The sequence below is a fragment of the Prosopis cineraria genome, unplaced genomic scaffold (assembly GCF_029017545.1).
Source record: "Prosopis cineraria cultivar Desert tree isolate PC_DT_omini unplaced genomic scaffold, ASM2901754v1 PC640, whole genome shotgun sequence".
Taxonomy (NCBI): Eukaryota; Viridiplantae; Streptophyta; class Magnoliopsida; order Fabales; family Fabaceae; genus Prosopis; species Prosopis cineraria.
Window position 1 is genome coordinate 329 of NW_026555965.1, and position 14,961 is coordinate 15,289.

At 36.4% G+C, this 14,961-nt stretch overlaps 1 protein-coding gene and 1 long non-coding RNA gene across 2 annotated transcripts; both read right to left on the reverse strand.

The window, feature by feature from the left end:
* Positions 1–879: 879 nt before the first annotated feature.
* LOC129297877 (uncharacterized) lies at positions 880–1,303 on the reverse strand. Its single transcript, XR_008590269.1, has 2 exons — positions 1,232–1,303; positions 880–1,093 (listed from the first exon to the last, which is right to left on the reverse strand). It is a non-coding gene; the product is annotated as an uncharacterized LOC129297877 (long non-coding RNA).
* Positions 1,304–1,417: 114 nt separating this feature from the next.
* On the reverse strand, positions 1,418–13,608 carry LOC129297874 (calcium/calmodulin-regulated receptor-like kinase 2). The gene is given in 8 exon segments (XM_054936216.1): positions 1,418–1,608; positions 1,611–1,623; positions 2,814–2,885; positions 2,971–3,053; positions 10,950–11,076; positions 11,660–11,813; positions 12,117–12,507; positions 13,368–13,608. Coding segments are annotated over 7 exon segments (966 nt in total). The 5' UTR covers positions 12,443–12,507; positions 13,368–13,608.
* Positions 13,609–14,961: the final 1,353 nt, after the last annotated feature.

Genomic DNA, 14,961 nt, shown 5'->3' on the forward strand with positions numbered 1-14,961 from the left:
ATTAATTATAATAATTATTTTAAAAATAAAAAAGTAAACTGAAATGCCCTATATTAATCAACATAAGTATACATTAATTGTTTGTCGTTAATGTAAATTACGAGGGGTGATTTAAAAAATATGCAATAAATGTTTATCAATGGGTAATTTTACTTATAAAAAAATATAAATCAAAAGTGATAATTTCTCTAACAATAAAAAATTGAGGGAGCATGGAGATCACCTATATTATATACATTGTATAAATAAAAATAAGCAAAATGGAATTTTCCATGTGAGGCACTGGCACCGAAGACCTGTACGCAGGTCCATCCCCGTTGAGTGCTGCTATTACTACTCGCAGGATACAAGCAAGTTAATCAACTCAGATGTCAGGTCCAAAAATAAAAACTCATGATTTCACTGGGCCTGGGCCATACAAAAGAACGTTATAGCAATGTGCATTTACCTTGGGTTCCGTCTTGTTTCCAAAATTGATGTCCCCGAAGGGACAGGTTCTATCCTGTTTAAATGAACAAGTGAAGGAAAAATGCCGTTTTCTTTCGTCTGAATTGTCCTCTCTCTCTCTCTCTCTCTCTCTCACATTTACACACTTTTTTTTGGGGGGGGGGGTTTGGTGTTTCATTTTACTACATTCCTGCGTTGCTCGGTGGCCCTCTCCGTAATCCTATTTTCCTCCAAAGACGTAGATTTTTGTCAGCATGGAAGGCAGATGATGGTTTACTTCAAAGAATTTTAAAAACTGATATAATCATCATCAATTATCCTGTGAAAATAACGTGCTTGGTTCTCTGCTCTCCTGCACCAGAGGTCCAGAACTATCAAGAATCAAACACGGAATGCGCCCTTCGTGAATGAAACTGTCAGCAAAGAACAACATTTGCAGAAAACTGAGACAGTAGCTTCAAAATTTCGTAGTTGTTTCATCAATCTCCTGTACATCTCAGTTGTTTCCAAACGAGTACAGAAAGAGATTCCACTCCAAGTAAAAGCAATTGTGTTCACCCAGTTTCTCTGTGGTTCATGGTAGCTAACCTATTTAATTCAACTTGTTGATCCTCTATTCGACTCAAAGCTCTGGAAAAGTTACTGCCTGCAAATGACAAGGTATCTTCTTTCACAAGGTGCCTTCTTTTATTCTCAATATGCCCTGTGAAACCTCACCAATGGAGGGGCGTTTCCTAGGAGATTTGTGCAAACATTTATATGAAATTTTAGCAAGCTGCCTTACTTCTTCAGGGTTGCATTTTCCTACAAGTTGTTTGTCAAGTATCTCATCCACGCCATCATGATCCATAGCAGCCTTACAGAAAGAGATGAGCCAATTAGAAGAAACCCAAAGGAGATCTAGGAGGATGGATTACAATGCGAGTATCAAGGATTTCCATGGCATAAAGAAAAAAAAAGAAAGAAATTCTTACAAGGTTATATATTCCATCAAATTTTGATGCGGGTGGATGGCTGTAATGAGCTCAAAAATGATTATACCAAAACTGTAGATGTCACTCTTCATTGTGAACTTGTTTGTGGAAATGTATGCTGGGTCCATGTAGCCGTATGTACCTTTAAGGCCTGAATTCCGGCCATCAAAGATCACTTCCTTTGACAGCCAAAATCAGCAACCTACACAATCACAATTTGGAAAATAGTTTAGATATATAATCATAGATGATTCAAACTAAAACGCTAGCATCCACAGTCACAATAATTTTTTTTTCCCTGATTGTTACGTTGAAGTTATCACAAGAATGAGCAACTATGACATGTTAGAAAGTCATATCACATGAGCCTACGAGAAAAGAATATATATAAAGCAAACTGCTTGGGGTGGACAAGATAAGTATAAACTCCCAAAAAAAGAAAAAAAAAAAAAACTTTCTTATGAATGGGGTAAGAATAAGTCTGGCAAAATCTTCTGTGTTATTAAGCAGGAATTTGCCTCCTAGCGATAAAAATTGAAGAGGAAATACACAAGGGGCAGAGGAGGGAAAGAGAGCAGTGGCCAACAAATGTTAGGCAACAGGGCCAATCGATACTATTAAACAAATATATAAATAATTATATTTATATACATATATATATTTATCATCTATACATTACTAAAAAATTTCTGCTTGTCAATAATTTGATGGCGTTTCACATTAACCAAAACAACTTAAAGTTAGAGATCACAAGTCACCTCTATAATTTACACCTGACCTATAAGAACCGGTGGGGTATGATATAGAAGATTTTGAAAAGGTGAAGTGCGGGAAATGAATGAGAAGGGTCCCCACCCCCCCCCCTCCGGTCTTTTTAAGACTATCAAAATCGAAAAGTCCAGTCTTCTCTTTAGACTTCTGATGTGGCTAGAGATGTACTTTGCGTCTACTCAACTCAACTGTTTACACAGGATAGGCAAGATACCAGCCGCTCAAATTGCTTTTGTGGGAACAGGAACAACAAAAGTAAGTTATACATAAATTCACCGAAGATAATATAACCAGCAATCCAGTACTAACCCCCATATGCAAAACATAGATCTTCCAACCTTGGGGAAACCGAGAAAGGAATGTAGGCTAGGTGTGATGTATATGAAGATAATCGTCAATGCATTTGATAACTTCAATGTTAAATTCTTTTTACTAAGCAAATAACCAAAAAAAAAATCACTATAAAATCTCTTAAACAAATGCCCTTGAAATTCTTCTTTTATTAATGAAAATTACTAGATTTATTGAATCACAATAACATGGAAGGATAGAATATCATATGCAAATTTTAGAAACCACATTGGAAATCTAACATATCAAATCACACGAAAGAAAGCTTACCTTAGCTCTCATTGAATGATCTAACAATATATTGGCAGACTTCAAATCACGATGTATAACAGGTGGGACTGCCTGTTCCATGCATATTGATATTAAACAAATGTATTCTCACATAACGTACAAGAAATATATATCTTTTTTTTAAAAAAAAACATACTCCTTCATGAAGATATTCAATTCCGTGTGAAATATCAATAACAATTTGAAGCCTTTCATTCCAACTCAAAGCCTTTTCTTCACCTAGGATACAAAAGAAAGAAGATATAAAAAAATAATAAAAGCATATTGATGAAATATGAGATCAACATATTTGAAGAAATCCAGGCTAGTAGCTTATTATCATTGTATGTTGCTTGCAAGAAACCTATCTAGGAAAAAGTAAGTTACTTTTGCATTATTTTAATACCTTTTAAAGAGGGAAATCTGAACCTTAGCTTTATCAGCCAAGTTATCAAGGTTTCCTTAATAGATAGGAAAGTTTAGTTTAAATAGATTAGGCTTTGCTCTTGTAATAACACTTGATGAATGAATGAATGAGCATTATGTGTGAAATCTTATAGCTTTCTCTCTCCCTCTGCGTTCTGCCTCTCCCCCTTGCTCCCCCACTGTTCTGTCTTCATCTTCCTCATTTCTTCCTCCTTATTTCTAATTTCTCTCTACCCTTTCCCTCTGTCAGCACCATGCAAGTATGTGTAAGTGTGTGTTACATCAGTATGGTATCAAAGCTTGTGTTCCTACGTTCTTTGGTCATTTCCGTCACCTGAAAATCACATAAAACTCACTTGAAAACCTCGCAGACCCTATTCCACGCTGCCTACCCAAAAACCCCCACTTCCCAATGTCAATCGCTAAACCACCCTGACCATCATGTTCAAGAGCAGGAATCCAATCAGAACTCAAAGTATCACCTCCTTTCTCCGTCGCACGCGCCTCCACGTGCCAGTGGAGTGTTTTATGTGTGGAATTCACGCGCCAGCGACAGTCCTTGCACGTGACTTCATGCGCTGACGTGCATAGTTCCTAGAATCTGAATTTTTTTTGCATTTTGGATGCTTTCAAAGAGTTTTCTACAGTTTTGAGCAACTTGAGGGTCCCAAATCATCATTCAAAGCATTATTGGGGTAAAAGTACAACTTTTAGGCTTTTAAAGCCTGTTCGTAAGCCAATGACCATCTCAAAACCCGTTAGTTCATTGTTTTTTTGTTGTTTTTTTTTTTTTTGCATGGTTCCTCCTGTTCAGACCTATCATATGTGGAATAAATCATTTGTGAGAGTTTAGTTTGTGTTTATTATGTCTTGAATCACTAATAGTTGCCCTTGAGGAATCTCGTAAGGCTGGTAAGGAAGATAGGGAAAGAAAAAAAATCAAGAGTTCAAGAAATAATGGAGTAAGGTTGATGAAAAATTTAGGAGCTTTTAGTGTGTACATAAGTTACAACAACAACAACAAGCCTTTATCCCACTAGGTGGGGTCGGCTACATGGATTGCAAGACGCCATTGTGCTCTATCATTTATCAAGCTTTTAGGAATATTATTAATTAAGAGATCACGTTCAACAACTTCCAAGAGTGTTCTCTTAGGCCTTCCTCTACCTCTCTTAATCGGACTCAAAGTTATATGTTCCACTCTTCTCACTGGTGCCTCCCTTGGTCTTCTTTGTACATGCCCAAACCATCTCAACCGATTTTCTACCATTTTTTCCTCAATAGGTGCCACCCTCACTTTTTCGCGTATATGCTCATTTCGAATTTTATCTTTACGTGTATGTCCGCACATCCATCGTAACATTCTCATCTCTGCTACTCCAACTTTATGCTCTTGCTGTCCCGTTAGAGCCCAGCATTCACTACTATATAACATTGCCGGTCTGATAGCAGTGCGATAAAACTTTCCTTTAAGTTTATTAGGCACCTTACGGTCACAAATAACTCCTTTAGCTTTTCTCCAATTAAACCACCCAGCTTGAATTCTATGTGAAATATCTCCACTGATTTCGCCATCATTTTGAATAATGGCTCCCAAATATCTAAACTTTTCCACTTGAGGTATAATTTGATCTCCCAATTTCACTTCCAAATTATTTTCGAATAGTCCTTTACCAAATTTACAATATAAATATTCCGTCTTACTTCTACTCAGACGAAAACCTTTCGACTCCAATGTCCTCCTCCATAACTCAAGTTTGCAATTAACCTCTTCTCTTGTCTCTGCTATAAGAACTATATCATCCGCGAAGAGCATACATTTCGGGATTTCCTCTTGAATATGTTCCGTCAAAACATTTAAAATCAAGTTGAACAAATAAGGACTCAGAGATGATCCCTGATGTAGTCCAATCTTTATAGGAAAATCCTTTGTTTGACCACTAGGCGTTCTTATACTAGTTTTTACCCCCTCATACATATCTTGTATGGCTTTAATATAAGCAATCCGTACTCCCTTTTTTCCAACGCTTTCCAAAGCACTTCTCTTGGTATACGGTCATAAGCTTTTTCCAAATCAATAAAAACCATGTGTAGATCTTTATCTTTACAACGATACTTTTCCATTAATCCCTTAGTAGATAAATCGCCTCTGTAGTTGATCTACCTGGCATAAAACCAAATTGATTCTCAGAAATACTTGTCTCCAATCTCAACCTGTGCTCAATTACTTTCTCCCACAATTTCATTGTGTGGCTCATGAGTTTAATCCCTCTATAGTTAGTACAATTCTGAATATCTCCTTTATTTTTATAAATAGGAATTAATGTACTTCTCCTCCACTCATCAGGCATTTTCTTGGACCGTAAAATCACATTAAATAACTTAGTTAACCATCTCACCCTTCGCTTCAATAGATATACAATCAGGTCCGTTGGCTCTACCATTTGCCATTTTCTTAAGAGCTTCCTTTACCTCCTTATCACGTATTATTCGATAGAATGACAAATTTTGTTCTCCTTCAACAGTTACTAAATCCTCCAAGTTACTAGATGAATCCTCTCCATCATTGAAAAGTTTAGAAAAATAAGTCTCCCATCTATTTTTAATTTCATCATCTGTAACTAAAATCTTCCCTCTTCATCCTTAATACACCTTACCTGTTCTAGATCTCTTGATTTTCTTTCCCTACTCTTGGCAATCTTATAAATATTTTGCTCTCCTTCCTTCGTCTCAAGGTTCTTATAAAATTCTTCAAAAGCTTTAGAACGAGCTTCACCCACAGCTCTCTTATTTCCTTCTTAGCCATACGGTACTTCTCCAATTTTCCTCATTGTTACACAAATGTATGGCTTTAAAACAATTCTTCTTATACTTGATTTTGTCCTGTACACTATTATTCCACCACCAAGACTCCTTATCTCTCGGACCAGAACCTTTCGATTCTCCCAAAACTACTTTTGCAACTCCCGTATCTTTTTAGCCATATCCTCCCATATGATGTTAGCACTTTCCTGAGATTCCCAAATTCCTTTATCCAAAAGATTTCGCTTGAAAATATCTTGCTTCTCACCTTTAATTGCCACCACCTAATCCTTGGTGTTACTACTTGTCGACGTTTTTGGATTTTACTCATAATACACACATCAAGGACTAGGACCCTATGTTGTGTCGTTACAGCATCTCCGGGGATCACCTTACAATTTTTACAAAGTTTTCTATCTGTGTTCCTAACCAAAAGAAAATCAATCTGTGACCTTGAGGCTCCACTTTTGTAAGTGATGAGATGCTCATCTCTCTTCTTGAAACAAGTGTTGGCAATCTTAAAATCATACGCCAATGAGAAATCAAGAAGAGTTTGTCCTTCATTGTTTAGCTCTCCAAAACCAAAACCACCATGCACCCTCGCATACTGACCAGCTTCCCTCCCGACATGCCCATTAAAGTCTCCTCCAATAAAAATCTTTTCACTCTGTGGTATGTGTCGAATCAACCCTCCAGATCCTCCCAAAATAATTCCTTAAGACTGGCTTCTGTCCCGACTTGCGGCGCATAAGCGCTAACAATATTAACAGTCTCACGTCCAATTATCATTTTTAAAGAAATAATTCTGTCCCCAATTCTGCTAACTTCTACAACGTTCTTCTTTCACTCCTTATCTATAATGATGCCTACTCCATTGCGTGCACTTACTTTTCTGTATACCAAAGTTTGAAACCTTGAATATCCTTAGCTTCTCCACGTCATTTTGTTTCTTGCAAGCAAAGGATATTGATTTTCCTTTGAATCATAACCCCTACAACCTCTACAGATTTACAATTTAATGTCCCAACATTCCAAGTACCAAATCTAATTTTGCTCTTTTGTGTACATAAGTGTGCTGTGGGAAAAACTTTGTAAAGACCAAAAGGGGATCATGATTCTTTTGTGGCATTAGAAAATAGTATCCTCATCAAAAAGCTTCACCTATGTCAGTTACACAAAAAAAAAGATACTAACAACATTAGTGGTCTCAAAATTGGAAGCTTAGTTATGGAAGAAGTCAAGGCAATAATTGAGGCTAGCACAAATGTTATTACGAAACAAGAGAATGATGCTGATTTAAAGGAAAACTCCATGAAATATGAAAGCATGAGTCTTGAATTGAATCAAGGTTAGAAATTGGTGGCCAAAGATCTTGAATTGCAAGCCTTAGAGATTTATCAAGTTAAGGATCTCGACAAGAGGAGTGTTCAACTTTGTCAAATTCCTACTTCCAATCATCCATGTGCCACAACATTTGCTGGAAAAGAAGTTGTGGTTATGAAAGATTATATTGCTTTCCCATTTGATAACAGCCTCTACAACTACCTTGTTCATTGGAAGGTTTTCCAAATCACTATAATCACATTGCTTACTCTCCACATAGTCTCATCTTCTACTATCTTGTATGTTGGAAAGGATATCTAGATTAGCTGTGATACATAGGAATATGGGAATTGGAAATAAAAAGGGTAATTGGGGGAATTACGGATAAAAGGGGTAGTCTGGGTATTTTGATATATTATCTATAAATAGGGTATTTAGGGTGCAATGAAGGATGTCAGTGAAATCAGTCTCTCTTTTCGTCTATATCTCTCTTCTTCCTCTATCAAGGTATCAAAGCCATCTCTCCGATCATGTCTCCGCCGGAGACGCGGTCCTCGACTGAATGCGTTGACGACTTGGAACATCGCTTGGAAATGCAATCCTCATTACTTCAAAGTACTCAACAAGTTCTAGACCAACACGCTAATAATATATCTGAGATTAAAACTACCTTGTCTCAGTTTATTAAGGAGATTTTTGATAAGCTTACTATGCTAGCAAATCAACCATTACGTTTCCCTCCACTTCAAGTTGGTGAACCCTCCCAGCAACCTTCCCAAACACCCTCTGTCGCTCTCCCTCGACCTACAACTTCTTTCCCTCCGCCCCCAATAGCAATCCCACCACCACCCCTTTATCTCGACCAACAATCCCTTTTGCCTCAGCACCCCCTCCCCCCATTTTCACACCACTGCCTCAGTCCGGTTCCTTCCAAGGTCTCCTTCCCACACCACCCAAATCATACTCTGTTCTTACTAAGAGTAGCAGAGTCGCATTTCCCAAATTTGATGGCACTGACTTTTGAGGGTGGGCCTACCATTGCTGCCAATTTTTTGACATGAATGTGACACCTGTTGACCAGTGTATTCGTCTTCTTAGCATCTACTTGGAAAAACATACCCTGCGTTAGCACTTAGCCTTTACTAAATAAAGGCGTTTGGGCGAGATATCATAAGAGGAATACTTTTGCGAAATGGAAACTAAATTTGGGGATATAAAAGATGAAAACCCCATGATTGCTATAAAGAAGTTGCAGATGCAAGACTCTGTTGAAGAATATGAGGAGAAATTCGATGAGTTGCTTACAGAAGTCAACTTATTAAAGGCAGCAGCCATGAATTGCTACATTGAAGGCTTGCAGACTGATGTGGAACAGAGTGTTTTAAGCCTTCAACCGTCTTCCTTGGCAAGCACAATGAAATTGGCCCAGAGGCAAATGGCAGCTATTCGTGCGATTCACAAACACGCCCCTAGTGCGACAACGACTTCTACTTTCTCCATTGCGCTCATGTCCTCTGCAATCTCTCGATCTCCAGTCTTCTCCCAATCGGGTTATAAGGGTAACACGCTTACTAAACCTATATCTACCAATGACCAGATTACTGAGCCTATGTCCACCATTGACTCGGCTAATAAGCCCATATCCACAACAAGCCCATTAACAAACAAATTCAAACAGAACCCATCCTTTAGCACCTCCAGTTCGGCATCCTCTAGGCCCTCAAAACAACTTTCAAAGAGTGAGATGGATGATCGTAGGCGTAAGGGCTTGTGTTATTAGTGTGATGACAAATTCAACAATGCACACCGTTGCCGAGATTTGTAGGTCTTCTCCCTCATTGTTGAAGACAAAGCAGAGCTATTTGTAGACGCTCAAGAGGAGATGGCACCAGAAGAAGTCATATATTAGATATAGGTTTTAACTTTTCATCTTTGTACTAATCCTTGAGGACAATGATCTCTTTTAAGGGGAAGTACACTGATACATGGGAATATGGGAATTGGAAATAAAAAGGGTAATTGGGGGAATTAAGGATAAAAGGGGTAGTCTAGGTATTTTGATATATTCTCTATAAATAGGGTATTTAGGGTGCAATGAAGGATATGAATGAAATCAGTCTCTCTTTTCATCTATATCTCTTCTTCTATCAAGTTGCTACCGGGAGGAATTCCCTACATCGTGCTCTAGTGGAGTTACATCAACTTTTTTTTTTAACTCTCCGGAGGAGAGTTCCATCAAGCAAGGGAGAATGATGAAATATGAGAACAACATATTTGAAGACACCCAGGCTAGTAGCTTATTATCATTGTATGTTGCTTGCAAGAAACCTATCTAGGAAAAAGTAAGTTACTTTTGCATTATTTTAATACCTTTGTAAAGAGGGAAATCTGAACCTTAGCTTTATCTAGCCAAGTTATCAAGGTTTCCTTAATAGATAGGAAAGTTTAGTTTAAATAGATTAGGCTTTGCTCTTGTAATAACACTTTTGATGAATGAATGAGTATTATGTGTGAAATCTTATAGCTTTCTCTCTCCCTCTGCATTCTGCCTCTACCCCTTGCTGCCCCACTGTTCTGTCTTCATCTTCCCATTTCTTCTTCCTTATTTCTGATTTCTCTCTACTCTTTCCCTCTGTCCAGCACCGTGCAAGTGTGTGTGAGTGTGTGTTACATCACATATGCTCTTGTATGTCTCAGCCAGGGACAAAACAAAATAACAAGGCAAAAATATAAATTACCCCCTGAACTATGAAGATCATTTTCATACACCCCCTTCAACGTTAAAAACAATCAATTACCCTCCTATGCTTTCATCCTCTAGCATTTGTGAATGTCAGGATCTAAGTTGGGGTATATCATCACAACCCATGCCTTTTTGTTTTAATATTTTAACTGCCCATGCTCACTTTTAAACCAATGGAGGCATGCCATGTGGCTAAGGAAAGGTGTGACCTGACATCTTGTGTTGGTGGGACAGTTTTAAATGCAGGAGGATGACAGGTTAGAAGACTAATCTTTGATTCTTAAAATTGAAGAGGTGCACTTGCATTTTCCCCATATAATAATCATATATCAACAAACGCTAGAGTACATTGATTATTTATTTCCTGATAGATTCTTTTGTTTTCAATTTGGTCCTCCAAATATAAAGTCCCTCAACTTAGTTTCTTACTTTCTGAAAGATTACTTTTTCTTAATTTGATCATCAAAAGATCAAGCCTCTTATTCTTAATTTAGTCCCCAAAACATTTTTCCTAAATCAAAGTTAACACTTTCTCAAGAAAAAGTAGAATCACATGTGGCTGATAATGAGTGATATGAACTTGGCCAGGTGCCTTCATCGTCAATACCCTAACATCAGTTGTGTTAAGAGATTTAGAGCTTGACTTTAGTGCACTAAAGAGTTACAAATGCTCATTAAAGGGACCAATTTGATTGGGGAACTAAATGAGAAGTTGTATCTTTGGAAGACCAACACTGAAAAAAAATCTCCCCTTATATTTGATGGCAATATCAAGTTAGTCTCAATATACAGTTATCATAACAATAGAAGTTCTTTAGATGTGCAAGAGATCTTCAACTTACTGTATAAAAGGTTTGACAAACTTCCATTGCTCATGAACTCATAAACCAGAATACGCTGTCCTTTATCTGCACAATATCCTACTAAATTCACAAGATTCCGATGATGCAACCTTCCCAGCAAAAGCACCTGTAACATTAGAAAATTCAACAAGCTTGACTAAAGAAAGATTTAAGTTATAGTCAGAGTTTCTCAAACAAGTTTCTTCAGTATAACAAAACCAGGTTGAAGTATGGCCATCCGGTGCCATTTCAAAATAATAATGTCTTCTTTCTGATGAAATAAAGGAATTAATTGCCCTTGTAGGCTATCATGTGCCAATCCTAATAATCACATTGAACAATGTGCTTACAAACTCCAAGAATTTCTTAGATTAGGTCATTCAAGAATGATGACCAAAATAAGAGTTAGTACTGATTGACATTTATATAACTTGACTAATTTTTTTTAAGTTAATGTGAACAAGTTCCTCTTCAAAACACAGGCTACTTATGGCCAATTTAAATTATCATGATGCATAAAGTTCCTTCAAATTTATAGTTTTGACTTAGGCCAAAACAACAAACAACAACCATCAAATCAACCATGATTTCTTGAAAACCAAGCGATTAGAAAAGGTAGGGACAAGGCAAGGAAATGAAACAGCAATTATAGAATCTTTTTCAATAATGTTTAATCTAGCATCAAGATCAAAGTATTTTTTTTCTCGCACCTCTGTTTGGAATTCTTTCTCCCCTTGTTTAGAATTAGAGTCAAGCACCTTTACAGCCACCACCTCTCCGGTAGGCATTGTAGCTTTATAAACTGTGCCAAATGATCCTTGTCCCAAAATAGTGGTGAAATTCTGTGTGGCCTTTTGGATTTCTCTGGACATGTAAAGCATCAGATATACCATTACCAATGTTCATGTCTTCGTAGAAGTTATTTAATATGCAATTCCCAGTCCTACTTTTCCTACTCTTTCTTTTTTTTTTTTCATATTATTCTCTATCACACAATAAAACTTCGTTAGAATTAAAGAGACAGCAGCGCCTTCACAAAACCACAAACAATCAGCATATTTTAATACCAATGATTAATAAGCTTTTCACTCTGATAGTAGCCATCCAATAACAAAAAGTTTTGATGGAAAGAAATGGATAGGAAAAGAGAGAGAGAGATATACATACTTGTATGAGTACTTTGAAATGCTAGATGTCGGAGAAAATCGATCTTTGTTTTGATGACTCCACCAAGAGAAATTGGAGGTTCTTTGCAGATTTTCTGACATCGAATTGGATATGGAACTTGTAAGAGATGCACTAAAGTCAGTGCTTGTTCCTAATCCATTTGTGCGTATTGGAAGAGTGGTTAAACTACTCTCTTTTGCAGAATGTGTAAGACGAGCATGCTTCTTATACCACCTTATCCCAAAAAATACAAGGGAAGCAATAAAAATTCCAAAGGCCACACCAACTGTGACACCAATGATAACTAAAGTAGTTTGACGAGCCATTGCTTGACCTCTCTTGACGTAAACAAAGAAATCATCGTGCAGAAGATTGGCGCTAGAGACGTCCACTGTCACAAGATTGACATTATTTAAAATTAATTCAGGACTGCATCCAACGAGAACTAACAGAATTGAACATTCAAGACATTGTGCGATCTGAGTTCTCTTTATATTTATTATTCTGTGTCTAGGAGGGACAGAATAGAAGTATAGAGAATTTACATTGGCTGTTTATTTGTTGCAAATGCAAACATATAAGGTGCTGCTAATTTCGGGTATTGAAGTTAAATGGTTGGAACTACTTCTCATGACAAAAATATGAAGGGAACAGGGAAGTGCCTTATGGAACCGCAACAAATTGAAAGAGTACCTTAAAAATGCCTCTCTATGTTAAAATATTTAATACTCTCTTTAAGTATCAGCATCACAGGTGTGACGTAACGAGAGAATATGACGTCGACACCCTGATTATGACACTGAAATTCCGCAGAATACATCCATGAATATTAAGAGAAGTTACCAGAGATGCGTAGAGAGAGAAAAGATTAAAGAAATACCCATGAATTAATATGCATCCCGGCATACACCATGTTTTATTAGTTTCTGTGACAAAATTTGTTTTAATTATGTGGCGAGATATACAAAATTTGCTGTTTTATGATCACATAGCAGTTATTACAGCAAAGGTTTTAACAGATAGTTATCTATTCCCGGACTCATCAACCGTGCCCCGAAAAAGTTATTGTTTTCCGAACACAACAAAAACAATAAGAACACGAGCGAGCAACCAAAATTCCCCCGGAACAAACAAACCCCTCCACGAAGCACAACAATCCAGCAAGCCAAACCAAGAGAGAAACAAGGAAAAGTCAGAGCAAAAGATGGTTTGGAAGAACGTGAAAAGCAACCACGAAAAATCACTCCGTACCTATTCAACAGAAGAACGCCGTCAAAATGGAATAACCAGTTTTTGCATGAACAATGATCATGAACTTGAACCCCGTCCAATTTTACGCGTCTTTTGGAAGCACAATAAACGACATGGATTAAGTAACGAGCCAGAGAAGGAAGAAGGAAACTGACTCTGGAAACCAAAGAGGAAACTCAAAAAGAAGAAGCGAGCGTGAGTTGGAGCGGGATGGAAATAAAAAGAGAAACGCGGATTTGGTGGTGACGACACGGAAGTGGAGTGGGTCTCAAATAAAATCTAAATCTAAATTTAAAGAAAGCACGAAGCCGGAAAAGCCTGCCATTTGGATTCTGTTGCAAACTAGTAGTAATATTGGATGCGTTTGTGTGGCCCACCATCAAAGTGACTTAATTAAATACAAATTGTAAAACAATTACTTCTCTTAATCGCATTATAAGCCATTTATTAAAAATTTTACCTAATTTAAAATATAGAGAATCAAATAAATTTTATATTCATTTTATTAACTATACTCCTACTTCGTTGCTCTTTTTTAAAAAAATCATGCATTAAAATTTTAATTATTATTATCAAAACTTTTATATAAGATATTAAATAAGGATATAAATGAAAAGGTATGAACATATTTAAAAATTTAAAATTTTAACTAATATTGTTCATAAATTTTAAATTAGTTAACTATAATTTTTATTGTCGTATGAAGTAAGTAAATTAATACTCATACTTAAGGTTTTCCGCCCCTAAATATGATGGTTTAAGTTTTGTGCCTCCTCAAGCCTGCATAATTTTTAATGCATTTAGTCATCTTCCTCAAGAAGTTGGCACCTTGCACTGTCTTTTCTCTCATTCAGGATCATTCTATTTTTTCAATAAGTGATAATAATTTTTAATTCATTTAAATAGAAATATTTTTGTGTCTGTATCTTTTGAAATAAAAATATGAAAATAGATGTTCTGTATAAATATAATATAACGTGATTGGGATGAATCTTTTAGATGTTATAGTTTTACCAATATAATGATACTTAACAATTATTTAATTCTTGTCCTTACAAAGTTCTAAGTTTGATTAGGGCGATTAGGGCGGCCATTGATTGCATTACTTGGTCAATTTTGAGCACTCAATTTCGTCATACAATATTTTCACGTATTAGAATCATTTGATAATACATTGACTTATACCTTTCTGGTCCTTTCTCAATTTTCAAACAAAGACCAGTACCATGACAATCCTCACGATTCAAAGTTTCCAACTTTACCAAACTTTATTCTTAAAATAGATTATGGATTTGCGGTTTGGTTTAACATATTGTGAACTTTTATTATTTGCAGCAAACACATATTGAGAAAAGTCGATGTTTAGAAAGAAATAAATATAGTGTTTGATAAATTTTTTATAAAGTTACTTACTTTGAAAATATAATTAATTGGTAAAGCTAAAGATGTTATAACTTGCAAGTACATAAAATGACAATAATGAACCAATGCAAATGTGCATAGAAACATTATTATTGACCATCATATATTCATATTCTATAACTTGGTTTTAATAATCGTATGAGGCGCCATACCTCTGTCTTCTGCATGAATC